We start from the raw sequence: 23,066 nt of genomic DNA, 5'->3' as shown, positions 1-23,066 counted from the left end.
TCAAAACTGCACTTAAACTTTATCTGATACTAGATGAGAAGCGAAGATTGACGCTCTTCGTTCGCTTAGATATAATATTGGAGAAGTTTTAGATTTTCTTGTGGAAATTTATGGTAATATTCAAATTGACGACAATAATACAAAATATGAAGCAAAAACATTAGCTTTGAAAATTGAAGATTATGGATTTTTGTGTTCACTTATAATCTGGTATGAATTTTGTGCAGGATCAATGTAGCGAGTAAAATGGCCTGGTTGGCCGAGTGGTTAGCATATCCACTCTCCAGCCAAAATTTGCGATTGTCTGTGAAAATACTAGTGGTGGTAGTGGCTAGGAGTTGGCGTTGGTGTAGATGATGATGGTAGTTGCGGTTCGCTGTAGTTGGTGGATTGAGTGGTGGAGACGGAGACTTGAGGAGTGGGTGTTCTCCTTCGATGAGTCTTTGGACACCTTGGAGGTGTCACATTATAAATAAAAAATTCCAAACACAAATTTAAATGGATCTATAAACGAGTTAAATAATGTAATCTACTTTACTGAAGAATTTATAATAATAATGTCTCTGCAGAGAAATGCAAATGCAAACAATCATTCACCAGAAAAAGAAAACACTCAATATTTGGAAGTCAATCTGGGATAATCCTATTGAACATAATGAAGATGCCTCATTGATTAAGGAAGTAGAATCAGAAATTAAACAAAAGCAAATGCAAAATATCATTATCACTAAAGAAATTGTCAGTGCTAAGTTAGAAAATTAAAAAAATTGGAGTGCACCTGGCAAAGACGAACTACATGGATTTTGGTTAAAGCATCTAACTAGTCTGCATGACCGAATGGCAGAACAGTTTAATTATTTTTTGCACTCAGGCTCAGTGGAAGAGTGAATGATATCTGGGCGTACTGTTCTCTTCATGAAAGATAAGCATAAAGACTCAAGTAACTATTGTCCAATAACATGCCTACCATATTACTGAAATCATAGCAAATTACATATACCACTACTTATCAGATAATCAGATTTATTCGATTGAACAAAAAAGGCAATTTTCAGAAATTTAGAGCAGGGGTCGGCAAACGTTTTAGACCATTGATCCCTTCATGGAATCCTTGATCCCTCATCGATCCCCATCATGTTAAATAAATGTTATCAATAATAAATTTCTCAATTTAAAAATAATAATTCCTTCACTCTTTTACTTCATTATTGCATCTCGATAAGAAATATTTAAAGAAAATACTTAAAGAAATTTATAAAGAACATTAAAAATTTACTTACATTTGATTTATTTACTTGGAATAGTTAATGAGAAGGATATCTTTCATGAATAGTAGCCAGTTGGCGTTGCATGTTTACTAGGTGTTACTCAAAATCGTTTTAGGTGTTTATTAAGCCCTAGAAATTTATTGATTCCTTGGATAGCTACATCAAACCCCAGGGGTAGATATCGACCACTTTGCCGACCCCTGATTTAGAGGAACAAATGACTGGATCCTTATTAATAAAATGATTCTGAGAAATTCAAAAAGACGAAAATCTAATGTAAACATGGCATGGATAGACTACAAGAACAACAAAAAAAAAAACCATATTAATCTCCCAAATGGCCAGAACGTCTATATACGTCCAGCAAAATCTGGATACAATGAATGCTATCTGTTGAAAGAACATGGATAAAAAGTGTAATTTGGCCGTCATGCCCATTAGAAGGTGCGATAATCTTTCACACTGGAGAGAAAACTTAACCAGATTATCTCGCGATCATAGCTGCGTCTCATTTGCATATAACATGAAACGTAGTTCCTTGTTCTATGGTGGGTAAATGGACTTTTAGTTATATTGAATAGACTAAAAATATAGAAATTATTTTATTTTTGTTTTCTCCTTTTATTGTACAATTTTTAATGCCAGGACAAAATAACAGATCCTTGCATACTTTCTTCACTTAAATATTGCATTACCTTGGTGAACTAATGTCATTTTTAATTTTTGTGCTAATTTTGTCTAATTTTGAATAAAAAAAGGGGGGGGGGGGCTGTCAACGTGCCAGATTATGTTATGTTTATTTTTGTTCAAAATCAAATTTCGTAGAATACTTCACAGATTGCCTGAAAGACGCGCTTTGACGACTTTGCTTTATAGAGAATAACATGAAAATCTTTAATCACATCAAATGTGAAGGGTACATACGGTGAAAAGTATGAAATAGGAAATTAGAAGAAAGTAGATATTTATAATTCAATTACTCTGAGCAGGCGTGTCAGCGGGAACGGGGGATTAGAATACTTCAAAACAAACATAAAGTTTTAATCAATTCCATATAGGAATTATGTTGCTTCCCTACGAAAGATTATTTTACAACGGTAAAGAAACGGAATTGTTATTATTCAAATGAGCACTCTACAAATAACAATAACAATTTGTTTCGTTTTACAACTACGAGTTCAATTGAAATACTACTGAATATAATTTTGCGATATTTTATAATTAGCCTTGAAATAAGAATGTAATGCTTAGATCTAATATCTAAGCATAACAACGTGACATGAATATTTCCATGCATTGCAGTAGTGCAAGGGAAAATAAAAAATAATGTTCAAACCTTATTTATTGCAATAAATTTTGTTTGATATGCTCCCCAAATGATTTAAGTTTGTAATAATTGTCTTGTGAACGGTTTTGAAAATAAAATATTTCATACATCAGCTGGATGAATAGGTTGGTTCTCTTCCCCCCCACCCCCGAAAAAAAAGCCGACGCTTTGCAAACATGCACCTATTTTTTTTTAATTCAAATATTTCTTTCTTTCTTAAATAACTGCATCAAATTAAGTTTTGATAATAAATGTGAAATTGTGATTATTATAAATTAAGAAATTATTTTGAATAAATATTGCATCAGGCTAAAAGAAATCTTAGTATTTCTATTCAGGATATAATTGAAAACAAAACAAGACATTGCTGATGTATTATGCACTGCTGCTTGAGGCTCTTTAGTGTGACTTCTGAAAAAGTGTCTTTCTTTCGCAGTAGCATTGAGAGCAATCTAAGCTTTTAGTCTTTACCTCCAGCTGAGATTATTGTTTAGTTATTTCCAACCACTATAAGTCGTCATATTTGGAATTTTTTAAAAAAAACAACTAAAACTACATGCAACCGTTTACATGTTGCACACATGTAAACGGTTTTTATATGGTGAACATATAGAATAGAATTTGTAAACCTTAGAATAATGTCAATGGACAGCTGAACAATGGATTGTAGAGTGCAAAGAAATAATCCGGAATTAGAAGTATCTGCTTTGGCGGATGCAACAATATTATTGGCTAACTTCTTTTATCAATCGGTAAAATAAAGTAATAGATAATTGAATATTGTATGTGAAAACTTTCGAACCAATGGAAAATCAGATAGAATAGTTCTTATAATTCACTTCCAGGAGTTCCATTCTAAAATAAAAAATCTACTAAACAAAAAATTTGTTCAATATTTGAATAAAAAAGAAATGTAAATCAAAAATAAATAGTTAAAGAAATGCATACATTTTTCTTTGATTTGTAAAGCCTTAGGTTAAATTTTGAATCTACTTACCTCACTGTGAATTAACTACACATTCACTGTGTGTTTAGCAATCAACAATTCGAGGATTTACAAACAATGCTTAAATGTCACTTCGTAATAGAGTTTAAGCCGGGTACACGTGGGCGCCTCACGTCCTAACTGGCGAATGCCTGCGCACGTAAAAAAAAAAAAAGAAAGTCGGTAGTGTAAAGGCGCCTCCAGTATCGCGACGCCCTCTAGTGTTCCCGCCAGCGAACACACAGCGAAAAACAACTTGCAGTTTTTGCTAAATGTTATTGAAAGTCGCAGTATTTATATTTATTACAATATATTTAGTGCATATCCACATTTAATAAACGCTAATATTAAAATGTGCTTTTATTTTATTATTACCACTAATTTCAGCGCCCCCTTGATGAAGGCGCCCGATGCGACGCTCGCTTGCTTACCGTGTTAAGTCGGCCCTAGTCTCATCGTTCAACATTTTTACTGCTTTTTTTAAAAAAATATAAATGACTGCTCATATAGCAAAATTTGTTTCTCAGACTATATTCGCATTGTTCGTGTGGCCATTCTTTATATTAGGCATTTCTCATGTGACTCCTCTTGTTTTCATTGGACATAATTCTGTTAATAATCAAAGTCGTTATCTTGTCCATAATGTCTGATGTTCATTATGAAATTTGTATTTCTCTTGTCTGCAGCTGAAAAACAAAATACCTATGATAAACCTTGAGCCTAACATCTTTTCTGAAGATGTTAGCACAAGGCCTTTCTCATCCAAGTACTGAAACCTAATCGCTACGATATGGTTAGTCATTCTATATGCAAAGCCTGCATGTCTGAGAATTGCGGATATTCTCTGTCCGGGTTTTCTGTCTTGCGGGATGTATAATACCCGAGTTTCTGGGAGGAAGAAACTATCCCACTCCGTATGGCACTTACTAATTAACTGAGATTCGAACCCACGTCTTCCGGCCAACGGGAAGCATCGTTACCAACTGAGATATGGATATTGTTAAGATTTTAAAGATGTAATTCTCTAATCCTTTAAAATGGCATTCATTGCGGTATGAAACACGATGGCTGCTTGCAGCTTGCAGTCCTATCTCATTTGAATCTGTTTTGATGAGATTATTCAAGGCATGTTCTGCTCTTGTTATGACAACATTGTATATATATCTATGGGTGTTGCAAATTTAAAGTTAGTGACTGCTGCTGCTGTCTTTTTCTGATAGAAAAATATTAACATTTTACACTTATAAGGAACAGAATCGTCCCTTTGCCTCTGTAGTGCTATAGCATTGACGATGGCGGTTGTCTTTTGGAACGATCTCGGAACGTTTAATTCCGAGGTGACAGGGTTTCCTTTCTAGACGCTTTCATACAGCAGAATCACACAATGTACTGATCTCGCTGCCTGTCACTTCATCTATAACCAGCACCAAAGGAAGCCTTCTTATACAAATCTCATGCCCAAATCGCCATCCTCCCGCTATTAGACGTTTAAAACGTAGTGTACAGTGCATGTTATCAGCTGAAATCTTATAATGATGAATAGATGCACTAAGTTGCAAAAATTATCCCGATATGTTCAATTTTTTTGAACATTATACGTCAGTGAGAAATCATACGCTAAAGATGGATATAATGATAAGATATGCATTTTAAATTATTGTAGTTGTGCATAATACTGAGGCTTTGTTTTGAGTAAACTCCTTCTATCAAGGTGTTATCATACGCTTTCATATTATTTTTAATATGAAAATATTAACCTTTAACATTTACAAGAATTCGTGCCATTGCGACTCACTTAGAACATTCCAAAATCACTGTTGCAGTTATCATTTAAGAAGAGAAACTTTATAGTGAAAAGAACCACTTGAGACAGACAGACAGATCTCATAAACTGAGAGAGAGAGAGAGAGAAATAAGTTCTCAAAATAGTTGTACAATTATTTCTCCTGATGCACATCCGTGATTTCTTTAACCAGGCGTTATCGTTAAGTATTGAACTTGACATCATATTTATGATGTTTACCTATCAGCATTTCTAAGGAAATGCTGATAGGTAAACCAAGAATCAACACAAACATTGCTCCTACTCAATATGAATGGTGTCTAGCTCACCTTGATTGGAGGGGGAAGCTTCTCGAAGGTTGTGGTACTGAGACACGAATCAAGATGAATGACAATTCCATATTGTTTGGTAACGTGGCTAACAGAATAAAGCTTTTTTTCCCTCTCCCATAGAATGCATCATCCCACCCATTCAGTGCAGTCAACGTGCGTTTATGACATAGGGGATGATTTTCTTGACTGACTGGAGCCGTTTGTCCAAATTCTAGTCGATCAAGAAACATTATATAAGATATCTATGCGCCTTGTGGGCAACGTTTTCTGGAGCCATTGTTTATTTATTTATTTTTCGGCTGAGAGTTCAATGTGGCGAAGGCATAAGGTTTTTCTTCCTGGTTTTTAACATTTCAACACGGCAAAATTGACCTTAGGACTCATTCCGTTTCAGATGATACCATGAGTGAGGTTTACGAGATGGCGTGGTTGTCTGCCGTACTTGCCCTCCAATACCTTTGCATTCGATAGTATTAAACACATAATCTCGTGTTAGCTTTTGCTATTATTTTCACAGTGCGTTTGCTTTTATTATTATTTTCTTTTAATTAAATGATTTTTTTTTATTTGTGTTGAATATTTTAAAGTTTGTATTTATTTATGGTGTTATTAATTCAGAGGACATAATTAATGGTCGAATTGTTCATTCTTCCCATTACGCAAGCATTTTTAATTGTTTAAAAGTTCGTGTTATCAAACAATAACATTTGATTATGATGGTTACAAGGCTCCCTAATCAATCACAGAATTTAAATAATGATAGTTGCTTCTTCTGGGTTTATATAATGATGGAGAAGAATAAAACATAATACATAAAATAAAACTCATGGATAATGATAGAGAAACAAAGTATAGATTAAAGAAGCCTTGAATAATATACTTTTGCTGCTTAATTTGAAGAGGCTAATTAAATATTACACCACTATGAAATACGGCAAGGTAATATACATATTTTGTATATTACATATTTTTTTATTTATATTACATTTTGGTATATTACATATTTTGTATATTTATTTTGTAGACACCCTATGTTATACAATCAAAAAAAAAAAAAAAAGAATACAATAATACATATACTGTAGATTCTTCTTCCTCTGCGCGTTTTTCCCGTTTCCATTGCAGGATTCGCGTGTTACGTAGATACGACTTTTGTTAGTACAACCCCCAGCAAGCCTGTCACCAAGCAGGAAATGAATTTTTGACTGTAGCAGCGTGTGTTCACGGGGCCGGTCTGCGGGATGAAAAAACCCCAGATAAACTGGGGGAACAAACCCTGCTGTCTACACCCAAGACTGGCTAACTTGGCTATGGCTGAGAAAGATCCTTAAGCTCCTCACGTCCTCGCCAGGAATCGAGCCTAGGACACCCCTTCCCCAGGCATATGGTCGCGAAGCGCATAGCCATTAGGCTAACCGCGCGGACCTTCAATAATAAATATAGAATAATCTATAATGATCATATATCAAAAAGATAGCTACAATAATTGTTCAATATACTCCACCAATCTCCAAACATGTCCGTAAATCATGTTTTGAGATTAACATATGAAGAAACCTTATATTTTTATTTATTTTAAATTTTGAGTAATTTTGACACGTTTGAGCATTTGTTGTGCTGATTCTTATAAATAAATGATTTTATTATTCTGTGCTTTATTATTTATCATCATCATCATCATCAAATTCCTGCCATGTACTCTCAAGGGGTGTACAGGATATGACAGTACTACATGAAAAAATTACATCATTACTAACTTCCTATCGACAATTTTCCTCCAAATCAGTCTGTTACTTTTCAAGACTCCAACATTATCAGATCTTATATTTCTATCGTCTAAGGCACTTTGTACCGTATCAATCCACCTATATCTTGGTCTTCCTCTGGGTCGTTTTCCTGCCAACCTGGCAAAGAACACTTGTCTTGCTAATCTTTCCTCTCCCATTCTATTTAAGTGACCATACCACCTGAGATTAGCTGTGCTAACGCATTCCTGGATGCTGACAATGTCAAGTTCTTTCCTAATATCCTCATTTTTAATATGATATTGCCATTGATGCCATCTGTTCACGCCTCTAATCTTTCTCAGGACTCTCATATCTGCGGTCTCTAGTCTTTGGTCAAGTGTTTTACTTCTGACCGAGCTCTCAGATCCATAAGTTAAAACTGGTTTGAACAACGCTGTCTTGTATACAGCTAATTTAGTGTTCCGACTAATTTCTTTCTTATTCCATATGAATTTATTCAATTGACTTCCCACCACACCAGCTTTGCTGATTCTGTTGTCTATTTCTATATTTAAGTTACCATCTTCAGTAAAAATCGTGCCTAATTAGCTGAAATGTTTTGCTTGTTCCACAGGTTCTCCATTCACTACACAGGTTGACATTTTCAATGATTCTGCCTATTTTCATTGTCTTTGTCTTTTTATTGCTGACTATAAATATCTATTACATATACCATATCTATTACAGCAGCTATTCAATTTAGTCAGAGAATCTTGCAGACTTGTAGCGGATTTATTTAGAAGTATAACATCATCCGCATAAAGCAAAGAGCTGACATTAACATCTCCAATTTTGATATCAGGTTTAATACCACATTCCTTCATAATGTGATCCATATAGATAATGAATAACAGAGGGGATAATGTACATCCTTGTCTCACACCGCTTTATTATTTAATTATTTTTTATTATTATATAATACTAGGTGTGCACAAAATAAATAACATCTTATGATGAGTGAATTTATGGATACCCAGTATATAAATAAACTTCTGCATTTTAAAACCTTTTCGATCTTTCTCAGCAAAGCTAAGGTGAAGTACAGCATAGATTTTCCACATTAGGTGAAAAGATAATTAATTTATCAGAATAGTTTCTTTCTGTTTTGAATTAAAATGATCAGGGCCAAGGTGTTCAGATAGTAACATTAAAATGAATTCATTGCACTGAATTATTTAAAAACGGGGTAATTTTTAAAACAGCCTGTGTAGCCGCTTGCTAATTTCTATGATGATTCGGATCTACAGAAGGAAGATCGATTCTGTTTTCCGGAAAGATAACTTTTTTTTTTCTCAGTGCTTTTTTTTTAAGTCAGTTCTCCCAAGTTGATCGATTTTCAACAAGTTAAGGTCTTTTCTTCTGGATACTCAGAATTTTTAATCCCTAAACTCACAAAATCCATATTATTTCACACAATCATACCAGTTAGGATTGGGAACAAGACATGGCTGCAGATGGTAAAGGGTATTAGTTGATAGTGTACCCATTTCTAAACTTTAGAGCTAAAAAGAGCTCCGCATGTTCCTTTGGTAAAGTAAGCAGAAGTTACCTAAAAGATGTTAAAGGATTTATTTTATTAAAAAAAAAAAAAAAAAAACTTTGTGTGTGTGTGTGTGTGTGTAAACGTAATCTTCCGGTTGGATTCTAATTATATCGTGGTAATATATTCTAGTAGTGATGATATTATCATCACTACTAGAATATATTACAGATACAAAACGGCGACGTTGCTTTTATTTAATATGTAGACCAAGAAGTGGTTTTAGAAAGACTAAATTATTAAGAATAGTCCAGAAATACAGCAAAAATCCACTCATGGATTTTTTTTCCAATTTCAGTATTTAGGTAAATGTAGCCTACTTCAAATTAAATTATTGCAATTAGCAATTCTAGTGTTAAAATTAGCAATTTTGAGCACTATATTAATATGTTCCTCTGGCACATATTGTCGATGTCTCATCTTTTTCATCCTCTCTTTAAAGTTGTTATGCTCAAAGACCTGTTCTGACTATTTAACATATACGCGCGTAAATCTAATTAGTGTAATGATTAATCCTAGTAATCATCCATTAATCCTACCACGGTCTATCAATTTTGGGTTCTCTGCAAAGTTTTCAGATAATACAAAAGAGAACATAAGCCTGATCAATCAGGTCTATAATCGCTAATTTTATTATTATTATATTATATTATATTTAGTTTGGGAGGCTGTACTCTTTAAACATAAGTGCCGATGATTAATGTAGTAAATGACAAGCTTTTGTACACGGTAAATAATAAATTTAACATAGAAAATGAATCCAATCTAAAAGAAAATCACGTTTTCTAATTTATTATTTATTTATTTTATATAGGAAAAAGAAAGATTTAATTAGAAACCGTTAAAATTTTTCTTCGAAATGCCAATATTTGTTACATTAGCATTTAAAGCATATAAATTAAAAGGAATCCTGAAGCGTTTGGCTAGAGCGAAAAGAAATAGCTGGCGAGGAACAATTGGTTTACCACCGAAGTATCCTTGGTATGAAACTATATGGCGAATGACATGTTCGTGCCTTAAATCTACCGTCTGCAATGCTTTTTGTCCTTGTTGCGTCAGGCGAAGTGTGCTTCCTCGTAGTTCTGGAAGTTTCTTAAGGTAAGATATTAATTTATTTCGAAATAAACAGTACATTCAAAGTATATTTTACTATTTGTATTATAAATGAAATGTGGAGGAAACAATAAGCATATAAAAAGACTTTGGGGATAGCTTTGTTTTGAACAGAGTCAAGAGAAGTTTTAAGGATGGCATTACCTATATGAGATTATTCCTGTCATAAAAAATCCTCTAGTTTCTATGACACTTTATACCAGTATCGACTGAAAACATACCTTAGTTATTCCAGAAGAAATAAATAAGTAAAATTGTGCGGGAAGAAAACCCAGAATAAGATTAAAATTAAGAAAAACTCTAAACAAGATTAAGTTTTAATCTTAAAGAAAGAAATGTTTCATTTATCTGACAACAGTGATAATAATGAGGAATATTAAAAGCATATATGAATATATTATTTTCTTAAAATGTCATTCAATGTAATTTAATTCTGCTTATTTTACAGTCGTTTGTGCATTGGTGGGACCTTTGAAAACAATGTTGTGAAAAGTTTTATAGGTTTTGCATCAGGTACTCTCCTGACGTTTCTCACCTATCTGTTTCTCGTGTATCAGCTGAATATTGAAGCCCGAACAGTAGCAGTTTTGTGCAGTCTCCTAGGTGCATCTCTCAGTATCGGATTAGCATTTTCTGACAATGTTCGATGCATAGTTTTGCTGCTGCTGCCAGAATTATTTTCAAGTAAGTTCTTTATTATTATTATTATTATTAATTTTTCGACTTTATGGTTATTTTCAGGCTACCATCAGCAAGATCATACATAATCTTACCTAACCTTTTAATAAAATCAGGAGAAAGGTGCCTTGGAATTTTTTCAAGCTCGTTAAGTAGCTTGAAAACGTCCTTTAGGTGGTACCTAAAGGCAGAGTTTACGAATTAAATAAAATTATGAAAAAATCCTTAGCCCATCCACGGTCCTAATCTACTATGGATTTATAATTTTCTTTCTTTCTTTCTTTTTTCGCAAAAGTACTACCATTCAGTAGAACCGTTCAAATGATAAATTTATCATAGACACCATGATAGTTCTTGAGCAAACAAAGGAGGCACGTTATGTGAGCAATTAAAAGAACCTTGGGAAAGTTGGTATATATATATATATATATATATGCATATTAAAATGTTTGTAGTCCATGGCAAGATATCTGACTCCACTTTTTTGAGACCAACTTACTCCACGATTATTCAGGGTCGCACTTTCAACAGGTGAACACGTGGCAAGTGGATTTTGGAGGAATAAAAATTGAAACATACAGGATTCCGTACAATTTTATTGGAGAAACAAAAAAAAGTTCTTTACATAAGTTGTAATATATAATTTTTATTCCAAAACCACTCTTAGGTTCAATCGGCTGATAAATTTCATTGGCAAACCAAAATAATAATAATAATAATAATAATAATCCTCGATTTCATGGAAGTTAAGGAAATTCAGCATTTAGAATTTATATTAAAACTTCTCGATTTCCATTCAATTCTGATTTCACTAGGATAATTTTTGGCAGAAAAATTAGGCAACAAAGTGTACAACTATAGTGTACACAAGATACACCTAAGCTGACAAATAAGGAAGCAATTGCAGATAATCATAAACCAGATAAGAAACTATCGCAGGCGATCATAATTTTTTTTTTTTTGGTTCCTGAATTGACGTCATTGTTTCTTGTTTTCGCAAGAATAATGATGACTCAAAGAGCATTCGGACCGTGTGTTACTTTTACAAAAATAAGTAAATAAAATTAACAATTAGCTTATGCCTTCTAAACATTATTTTGCTTTTTAGAATTTTTGCCTTTCCAATGGATCCAATTAAAAGCAAAATCGAAACAACAAATTTAAGACAAATCCTGCTTCTCATTTTTATTAAATTCCGTCCATTTACATCAGTATAATTTCGACACATTTTGTCCATTTGGTCGAATTTAAACAAAATTGGTTGGATCGACAAAGTTTTGTAAGGAAGGCAAATATCGAATGTGAACAAAATGTAGTGGAGACTGATAGACAAAGGGGAAAAAAAAAGAATCTAATAGGTGCTTACACGTTTTCCGAAACACACTGATCAATTGTATCTTTAAAATATATCATAAATCACATTGTCGATTTTGACACATTTGTTATTTCATTTCATTTTTCAGGTAAGGGACGAGTTGTTCTGATTGCTTATACTTATATTCTTGTCATGAGTGGGCCTGCTAAAAATGCTATCAGAAATTCAAACATCCTTATAGAAAGCATGGCTTGTGGACAGGGTGTCCTTGCTAACCAAACTAAAATCATGCTCAAGTCTATATTTGCTCCTATTGTAGGTAAGTTTTGATTCGATGTCAAGAAAATATAAAGCAATTTCAAATGCTATAATTGTTATTCAAACTAGTGTGCTGTGTGGTCAGGCCAGTTCATTAATACGCAATTGCAAAACAATGTTTGCGCGTGAAGCCTTTTCTGACTGTTTGCATAGAGAAGCTGTTGCCTTCACCCGAACTGTATTAGTATTAATATGTGAAATAATTTGGACAAGTATATTACCATGCATTATGTGAAGGGTCACTAAAAATAGTCAAATATATTACCTAACATGCAACACAGATAACTGTATATACAGCTTTATATAAATTATGGAATCATCTACACAGGTTTGACATTTCTTACTATTTAAAATACAAATAAATAGTAAGAAATGTCAAACCTGTGTAGATGATTCCATAATTTATATAAAACTATATATGAACATATTAAATATTTAAATATTAAATAAACAAATTTTTATGCCATAGGTTCATTAAGATTTTTAACAAATGTTTAATATTTGCAAGAATTTCCATTATATAATTAAAATATTTTAATTAGAAGCTCAGAAAAAGCTTTCAAAGAAATTTCAAATATGAAATTTTGCCTATGCCTGAAAATTCAACAACAACATTACAGCAACCATAATTTCTGTAATGTTGGAGGTGTCACGAATAATAATAATAATAATATTATTATTATTATTATTATTTCATTTGAAAAATTTCAATTTTTTACAATATTTATAATTTTTCCTTACTATTTTATTTTCCTTACTATTTATATATGAAATTTTATTAGTCGAATCCTTCCCAACATGGGTCATTTCAAACCCCTATGATTTTATTTTCTTAATGTAGCTATTGTTGATGCTTTGAGAGAAGTTCTGGAAGCTCTGAAGGAATTTGCTCGACAGATGAAAAACGCATTCTTAGCAATTAAGGATCTGTTATTGGAGATCAGTGAGTGATAGTCAAAATGTTTTACATAACTTTTTTTTTGTAGGTTTAATCTTCTTAAAAACACTCCATTCATATAATTTCATTAAAGGTTAAATTTATAGGTCAAATTATATATATATATATATATATATATAATTTAATATAAATTTAATAATATAATTAAATATAATTATAATATAATAATAAAATGCATAATACAGTATAATATAATTATAAATAAAATTATAAATAACTATAAAAGAATATTTATAATAAATATAAATATTCATTTTGGAATAGGAAGAGCAGATGACGACAGAGTTGGGGTGGAGGGGGTTAAGCGATATCAATTATCTAAGCTCGGCGGGTGCTCGGGTATGCTACATATGTTTTTGTCTTTCTCAACAGCTAGATGGGGATAGAAAAATTTTTCCACCAGGGATCCCGAAAGCTCTGTTGTTGGCTCCTCTGATAGGTCTCTCCCAGAGACCTATCAGAGGAATGAATGATCCCATTCTGCGTTACGACTAACCTAATAGTCGATTTCCTTATCTAAGTTCTGCTGTTCCTATTTCACTGCCATAATTCCAACCAACCGTGATCCTCCAGGTGTTTAACCGACAACTTTGATATTTAAGGTTTGGCATTAAAAGCACATTTATCTGTTAAATGTGCTTTTGATGCCAAAAGAAGAAATCTATAGTAAATAAAATTAATATCACTAAAATATTATCAAATAGCAAAAAAGCTGGAATATGAAAATAATAAAAAAATGAAATTAAAAGCTAGTCAGAAGACAAATCTACTCGAAGAGCTGCGGAATGACTAGAGTATCCGTGGAAAAAACAGGTCTTATCATTTCTCGCTAGAAAGAAAGCCTAAATTCCCTTTCATCGAGCTTCTATCCATATCCTTTTCATCCTATTTAAACTACCATTTCATCTCTAGTCTCCTTTTGGAATTTGTTGTTTAATATTTCTTTTCCTATTAACAGATTTTTCGCACAGACAATTAGGGTTCTAGAAATTGGAGTGTTTAATTCCACAACTTAAAAAAATCGACTTAAACTCACATTATTTTAGCTAATATATATGAACTTTTCAGATTTTATGACCATGTGATGATAGCAGTTGTCTGCTGTGCCTGCCGTATTCATTCCCCTGATGCCTACGAAATATTTATAGCCTTGTTCTCACCTGGCAATGATGGCTGCGTGTAGAGATCGGCTGCCCACTGATTTACAAAAGAAATTAGGGCTAATGACGTCAGCCTACATCCATTCGGAAAATGATAACTTAGAATATTTACGTTTTATTTATTTGTTTATTTCCTATATTTTTCGAAATTCTCATATAATTAACGTCACTTATCACAAAACTTGAACATATCACACGATCATGCACCAGCTCCAACATAATCTTTTCATTTTCATTCAGTAACCTATTCAGTAGCATCCATTCTGAGACTTTTGAGCAGAGTCCATTTTTTTTTTTTTTTGGCAACAAAGAAATGAAAATAAAAGAAAATTACGAAAACATTCGGATATAATAACAAAGCTACTTTCACATGCAGAAATGTATTAATATTTTATTTAAGAACATTTCTTACAATGCATTGTGTTTCGGTAAGAAACGAAGCTAGCGTTATCTTGAAAAATGCATATCATATAGTTTGTAGTTTACTCTTTCCAAATTAAAAAAAAAAAAATCTTTTCAATAAGATATATATCTTTTGTTTACAGTTGAAGCCATCAAGAATATGTTCAGGTGGATAGCCGACATGGTAAGAGTTTGCAACAAGAAAGTTGGGGGACCGTATAACAAGTGCATGAAAGCTTTCAATGATGCTATAGATGATTGCCGATATAGAATGGGCTGGTTCAAGTGGTTGTGCGAGATAGTTGTCTTTGTTCGCAATCTCTGTGAAATAGCTAGAGGTAAGTGGAATATATTTGAAAAATAAGAAGAAAATCTCTTCTTATTTTTCAAGTCCCTCAAAATAATGAGATTTATAAAGATATATGTATGGAGCTAACTTTATTTTAACTTTGTCAAAATTATTTTTAAACATCACGCGCATATACAGAGGCAACAGCATCCAACTCAATCTGAATAATATTAATCTGATAAGTGCACTCATATACAAAACAGTTTACTGATTTAGGGCCCAATATCACGATATATTTATTTACTGCTTGTAAAATAACAATAAAATACGAGTATTTAAAGTGATGCTTGCGTAGCATTGTAGTAATCTTTATGACGCTTGGTCCGTAAAAGGACAAGTTTGATTATTGATAACAAGGGAAAATTTTCTAGGCCTTTTATTGAATTCATTCGAGAGTCAATATATATTTAGTATACTGTATATTTAGTATATATTGACTCTCGAATTACATACAATGTATACTCGCTGGCCTGACTAGCCGAGTGGACAGTATATCTGGTTCCAATCAACGAGCTGTCGGTTTGAAAATGTCCCAATGGGCATAGATATTTGTGAATGTCTTTAGATATTAGGTGCATTTCGCTGTTTGGTTATGAAATACTGTATCTAAGAAATGAAATGCATCTTGCATGTACTCTCTAAAGACCACCATCCTGCTTAATGGTTACCTGAAGCGTCTTCAAAAAAGTTCTCTAGATAAAGATTTCCGGGCTATGTAAAAAATAATTTTTAAAAAAGATAAAAATCAATAAAATAGAAACAAAAATATACTAGGCTTACAAGCACACGTTTCGTGGATGGGAGCTACTTAAAAAAATAATAATAAATAATTTTGTATGATATCGTCGATCATGATGTGTACCATGACGAGAACAGTGAGGATGTTATTCTGCTTGGTCTAAAATCATCTCTAAAAATTAGAGATTTAAAATCATCTCTAAAAATTCAAATACTTTTTTGAAATCAATCTGTTATCGTTCACTTGGCATGCATATGACATGATATGTTTTGTTTTTAAATTTATTTCTAGTCGGAGATGCCCTCTGCTCAGCTACAAAGAAGATCAAGGAATTAACATATGACAAACTGAAAGCACGTAAGTACTTCTTAAGAAATTATTATTGAATTCTTTCAGAAAATGTTGGTTATCAAAATGCTTAACTTTATTATTAATTTTTCATGGACTATGGTTTTCAACTATTCATTCTATCTGGAAACATTGGAGAACAAGACTGAGAACGTGTTACAGGTGATAATGCAACAGATATGTATGGAGAGATCTGTTGTATTATATGATAATGCAACAGATTGGGATCTGTTACATCATCTGTTTTTGCCCTTGTTTTCTGAACTTATCGTGCATGCAATATTCAATCTTTTCATCTCTCTCTCTCTCTCTCTCTCTCTCTCTTTCTTTCTTTCTTTCTTTCTTTCTTGCTTTCGTTCCATTTCAAATCGAATTCGGAGATAACTTAAGCAGTTTGTTTAGCAATATCATTCAATGCAATGCTCTAACCAATGAAATTTTTTATTTAGTGCATTTAACACTTTTGCTACTACGTCTATACATAGCAGAGCTAATCAATATCTTAAAGAATTTTGAAACTGTGATATATTGTTAACTATTGTTGGTGATATCACCTATGTATATCCTCCTCAGCAGGTATGCAAAATACATTTGTTACGTTAGATGAGAGGGAAGGTAGAGAGGAAAATTGAAGTATCTATATTTCACCGGAAGTTTAGTTAGTCAGTATCGAAGATGGTAGTTTGTTCAACCAGCAAAATCTCATCTAACGTAACAATACATTTGTTACGTTAGATGAGAGGGAAGGTAGAGAGGAAAATGGAAGTATCTATATTTCACCGGAAGTTTAGTTAGTCAGTATCGAAGATGGTAGTTTGTTCAACCAGCAAAACAGACAAACCGAGAGTTTGAAAACGAACCAATTAACAGACATAAAGGACAAAAATAAGTCAGTTATATCTATAACTGGCTTACTGGTTCACCGATAATTCCAACCTGTCTAAATGATTCAGCTTTTTATTGTCAAAATGAATTTGAAATGTGCCTCCCCTTGTCAACGAAATTTTTCAAAATTCATCGAATAATTGTTTAGTTTGAGAGAGCGGCAACTCTTCGACTAATTTGAAAGAGGAGTGATTTTAGTCTTTCGGTGAAAAATATCAAAATCTATTAAAATATTAAATATAATAAAAATAATAAACCACACTGGAAAAATACATTGCCATATGTTATAGTTTTTTAAAAGATTTCAGACGGATCTCATTTTAGAGTGCTAAAAATCATTTACGACCACATAAATGGATTCAAAGGTTGCATATTATCCGCTGCTAGTTTAGATCCTTAATAGTTGAGACCGACAGACCAAATTATAGCTAGATATTCTGAATAACGAAACACAAGTGCTACATAGAAAAGTAATCATTAAAAAAACATGAAAATCGGAGGGAAAAAATGAACTCTGTTTTCCAAAGTGTCATCAGAAATTTCCTCTGTATTTCAAAATTTTGTTTAATAATTCTGCAATAAGGATTGTTGCCTTCTTTTATTATTATTAATCCTTTAATGTATGCTTCCACTTAGTTGACAATACTGTTTTGAAAAAGCCCTCCTTTGTCTGAAACTTAAATTGTAAGAAAGAGTAGCTTTTAAAAGCCCTTTCTCAAGATTTATGATTTTAGCTACTAATCAATAGCTCGCATACAGGGACTGAATAACTTTCAAGCACGAACTTAGATATTCAGGATTTCTATGTGACCTCTGAGGACAGCTAAAAGTTCTTCGAAACCGTGCATTTATATCAATGCGGCACTAAATCATCAAAGAAATAATCAAGGACGAAAATAAAAGCGCTTCGGAAATCGTGTCTTTTACGAGCTTTATTACCGAGTCAACAAACAGAGGGTATGAGAGTTCGTTGTACTATCGATTACGTTTCGAAACTTATTTTGAGGTGTTTCATAGCTGAAAAATTAGTTTGACTGCTTATTATAAAATTTAGAAAATTTAATTCTTTTTCGAATAAATTTTGCCTGCCAAATTGGCCGATTGGATAGCGTACTGTACCATCTCCACAGTCAGAGGTTGTAGGATCAAATCCCACTGTAAGTATGGATGTTCGAATGATCAGTTTCATCGCAGGTGTAAAACCGCTGTCCTTATTTTTGAAGGTTTAAGTGGGTTGAAATAGTACCATATGTAAGTCTCTAGAGTGGTACTAATTCTAATGCACTATACAAAAGTTTTAATGGATTAACTTTAAAACATTTTTATCTGGATGCCATCCTCGTGAAACTCTTTTAGAAATTCTTTCTTTAGAGCTTTTTTTTTTCTAGTTCAATATATATTTGAAAAGAATCGTTGGTAAACAAATGTTTGAAAACAGTTCCAGTTCTTAAATCATCTCCTCAATCTGCTAGGTTCAGTGGTTTGCGATGAACCAATAACAAGGTTTCATATGAACCTTAATGTCTTGAAGGGCTTGTGAGTCTGTTAGGAGGATGGCTGCCATTTTCCTGGTTTGTTTGTATTGCAGATGAAAAATTCAAGTCTCTAGGAAGAGAAACCTTGCTACTTCTGTGTGTATGTATATATATATATATATATATATATATATATATATATATATATATATATATATATATATAACTCTGGTCTAGCCACGGGCAGTCCTCTTTCGCCAGTTTTAGCAAATCTTTATATGGAAACATTCGAAAACATGGGCCTAGAAGAATCCATCATAAACTAAAATTATGGAAAAGGTATGTTGATGATATATTCTTAGTCTGGAACATGAACTACCTTTTTCATGAGTACCTGAATCATCAATATCCTAACATAAAATTCACCTACGAATTAGAATCTAATGGTTTACTTCCAGTTCTGAACCTTCTACTAACTAAGGAATCAGGTAAATTAAAGTCTCTATATTTCAAAAGCCTACACATACTGACAGATATCCACATGCCTCATCCCATCATTATAGACCTCAAAAATTGGGTATTATTTCCACACTAGGATCAAGAGCCCGCCGACGAACCACTGAGAAGGACAAACTAGCCAACATTTAAGAAATACTTTCCTTCAAAATGGCTACAGTGCACACATCATCTCCAGACTACTCAACCGACATGAGACCAGAGAATTTTCTAATGAAGAAGAAAACAGAGGATTCATCACGCTCCCATATATTAGCTCTATTTCCGTAAAACTAGCAAAATTACTTAAGGAATAAAAATCAAAGTAGTATTTATCCCCTTTATCAAGATGAGATCACTACTTCGATCCACAAAACCTCGACATAGCCCACTTCAGTATCCGGGTGTTTATCGGCTATGGTGCGATCGCCGGTCATCTTACTACGGACAGACAGAAAATTCAAATGAACAACGTATTGAAGAACACGTTCAAGATATATATCATAGAAATGAAGCCTCAGCTTTGTCATCACACGTGCTCTCTCTTCAGCTGACCCAAGAAGCTTCGCAAACGAGACATCAAATTTTATGGGATAAATCAGAACTATTACAGATACAACATGTATTTGTAATAGTTGCTATGATAAAACAGAGAGAAAAATGTCGGAATCTTTGGAAATAGCATTAGATACTAAATATTTAAATATGAACCAAAGTATTAACTTGTCTGAGTACATCCTACATAGCTTTCGTTAGTCAAACACGTTCACGTGAATGCGTAAACACGCAGAACGTTCGGAACAATTAGAAATAATTTTAAAAAATGTACATTATACAACAAATTCCAAATAAACATCTTTAGAAGGATTTATTCAAAGAACTGTTCTCTAAGAGAATTTCAATTTCAAAGAACTGTTCTCTAAGAGAATTTCAATTTCAAAGAACTGGACTTTCCTATAACTGTTATGAATTCGAAGATTTTCTAAAATATTCATAGAACTAGAGCAGTCACTGCTGGCCAACACCCGTACACTGTGCAGCTTCGAACACACCGAACTAACTTTTCATCAGCTTCCTTCATTCCATCCACGTCTAATTCTTTGGAACGATCTCCTCCATACTGTTTTTCCCACTGAGTACGAACTCCCACTCTTTAAGAATGGCTACATTTTCGCTTTAATCACTTACCCACATATGGCGCTGTAGTGTTATAGGTCTTGTGACCTTTCATGTTTGCGGTCAACATAACAAAAAAAAAATGTTGGGGAGGGGGGTGGAGAAGGAGATATTAGTTGCTTAAAAAGAGACCAGTTGAATTATTATTATTATTATTATTTCTTGTTACTCTTCGTAGGCTTTGCTGCATGGTGGATGCTTACTTGTGGTGTTTATTAAGGTCCAAAATGCAGCAATGCCTTTGCTTTTCTCCTTACGCCTCCTCATGGGAAAAAATTAATTTTGAAACCTATCCTTACTTTCTAAGATATGAATTTCTAACGTTACTTTCCATTTATTTTACCCTACTATTTCTATATTCAAATTCCAGTATTTCTAGCATACACTATATAAAGAATCATCCGTAAATTCTGCTAGTCGTTTTTTGGATTTTTAACATTTTTCTTCTCATCAAAGTGCCATATTTCATCACATGGTCTACTTCTGCAAAGTTGCGTCTCTTTTCCTTTAATTATCATATAATTTATGTGCAAGACTTGAAAGTATTACATTTTTGACTTTACTTCATACTAAAATAGAGTTTTATATTTATGTTTATTTATTTTCAGAAATCAAGCGCTTTGTGGACTACATGTACCAGCAGTTCTATGTGAATATCACTTTTGTACATTTTTATAATTATTCTTTGGAACAAACGAAAACCTTTAAGGAAATTCGAGGTGATATAATGAAAGAAATCGGACAGCGATCAGAGCGGTTGACCAAATTTATAGACTTCACAGATATTCTTGCTGCCTTTATGCTATTTTGGGTTATTTTCAGGTAATTTTTCGTTAGAAGAGGATAAGTGTTTTTCGGCTATAGAAGTTTATTAATTTATTTAGCTCTACTTTCATATTTCACATTGTTGCCTGGTTCATTAGTCTTCTTACTTTTGAAACAAACCATTAGTTTGTTTATTCAATTAGAAAACCATTAATATTTTTTGAAAAAGATTTGGATAAGAAATTGACAGCATTTCCAGTTGATTTTCAAGCATTGATTTCCGATATATTTTGTATTGATGAAGAGTGGTAGTAACATATCCAAAAAGGTAACATAGACGATTCCGTTCATCGAATAATGCAATGGATCTGACTAATCTGCTTCATCCAAGGAGACATTTGTCTCTAATAATGTACAGAAAAATTCATAAAATTTTTTTCATAAAATAAATGCGCGACGCATCATTCAGTGCTAATTATTTATTATCGTACCCTGCAATAATATTAAGCTTTATGTATCGTTAATCAAATAATTAAGTTTATAAATAAATAAATAAAAATAAAATCATTATTTATTTATAAATAAATAAATAATGCTTTTCACGAACATGGATCTTTTTTGTTTAATTTAAAAGAAAGGAAATCCAGGTAGCTCGATGCTCTTGGATAGTTTTAAAATCAAAATGGGTGTCACGATGTTAAATTCCGGAAAGTAATGTTGTAAAGTAGGGTCATGTTACTCCTGAAGGATCGGCCATTTTCTGGAAGGATCGTGGCGACGCATTTTAGAATTATATTTGTTATTCTAAATGAGGACTTACGTTTCGAAACAACTAGGATATGTTCTAGAAATAACTAAAAATACTTCTTTTCGCAATGTTTTTATATATCGTTAAAACACCTTATATTATATATGTCTGAACATTTCAGTAACCCGCAAAGCAATTTTAAGCCTGAAAATAGCTCTTGATATGAAAAAGTTTGGATATTCCTCTTCTTTCATAGGATGGACGAATTGTTTAATTCTCAGAACGATCAATAGATGGCAACACTAGACACATAATTCACAAGAATTCGGGGTTGTGTTTGGCACGCACGCACTCACCTACACACACACACACACACAGTACAGTAAATATAGCTCACGTAATGAATATTAAATATCGTTTTTGAAACGAAAGGGGAGAGCAGTCATTTCTATCGTTGCATTCTAATTTGTTTCGAAACGTGTTTAGTCTTGGATGAGTCAGCATTGTAACTCGGTGTTGTAACTAGGTAATTTGCAGACCGAGGCCAGTAACTGTTACTGTCTCTCACATACCCCCTCCCCCTTTTCCAATGGTTATTTCGCCATGCACACGCGTTTTACTGGAGAATGAGATTTTTAAACATTTTAGTTATTCACGATTGTTTCAGAGCACAGTTTTGCTATGTTCATAGAATTCTTATATGCTTTAATAAGCAAGCAAAACACCGTGCAGACTGTTGTCAAGACTTTTCTCGATAACGTGGTTGTTTTCCTGTTGCATTAATCGTGATCACCGTGAAATCATCATTTTACACAAAGTTGTGTGGTATCCTGCGAAAGTATCTAGAGGGATTGTGCTTCCCTCCCCTTCTCCAATCTAGTGTACTTTTTGCCTTTATACTTATTTATTTATGTTTCTAAGGCTTACTTTAGTGGAGAAAAATTCTCCACAGATAACCAAGTACAAAGTGTGGTAAGACATGCTTTTTAACAGATGACCGAACAGTTCTTGCTTATGTGCATTCTCCTTCCCCACAAAAAAAAAAAAAAAAAAAAAATGAAACCACTATGAAAAGTACTTTGTAGTGAAAGAGGGATGCTCGGATTGTTATCGTTGTCCC

At 32.9% G+C, this 23,066-nt stretch overlaps 1 protein-coding gene across 1 annotated transcript; it reads left to right on the top strand.

Moving 5' to 3' along the window:
• The first annotated feature begins 9,881 nt into the window (after nt 1-9,881).
• Nucleotides 9,882-21,510, top strand: LOC150107378 (DC-STAMP domain-containing protein 2-like). The gene is made up of 8 exons (XM_090391821.1): nt 9,882-10,120; nt 10,584-10,819; nt 12,277-12,447; nt 13,288-13,389; nt 15,110-15,304; nt 16,346-16,411; nt 21,042-21,255; nt 21,402-21,510. Exons 1-8 carry the CDS (start codon nt 9,882-9,884, stop codon nt 21,508-21,510), a joined length of 1,332 nt encoding a protein of 443 aa, XP_090247947.1.
• Nucleotides 21,511-23,066: the final 1,556 nt, after the last annotated feature.

Source organism: Typopeltis vanoorti, chromosome 4 (assembly GCF_054136105.1).
Source record: "Typopeltis vanoorti isolate ZY-2024b chromosome 4, IOZ_Tvanoo_1.0, whole genome shotgun sequence".
NCBI classification, from domain to species: domain Eukaryota; kingdom Metazoa; phylum Arthropoda; class Arachnida; order Uropygi; family Thelyphonidae; genus Typopeltis; species Typopeltis vanoorti.
The sequence above is the reverse complement of the archived record's forward strand: the minus strand, read 5'-3'. Positions and strand labels throughout refer to the sequence as shown.

Coding starts and splice junctions, on each gene's coding strand:
- LOC150107378 (XM_090391821.1), top strand. CDS start 9,882: ATGCCAATATTTGTTACATTAGCATTTAAAGCATATAAATTAAAAGGA. Junction 12,448..13,287: donor TATATTTGCTCCTATTGTAG/GTAAGTTTTGAT, acceptor TTCTTAATGTAG/CTATTGTTGATGCTTTGAGA. Junction 16,412..21,041: donor ATATGACAAACTGAAAGCAC/GTAAGTACTTCT, acceptor ATTTATTTTCAG/AAATCAAGCGCTTTGTGGAC.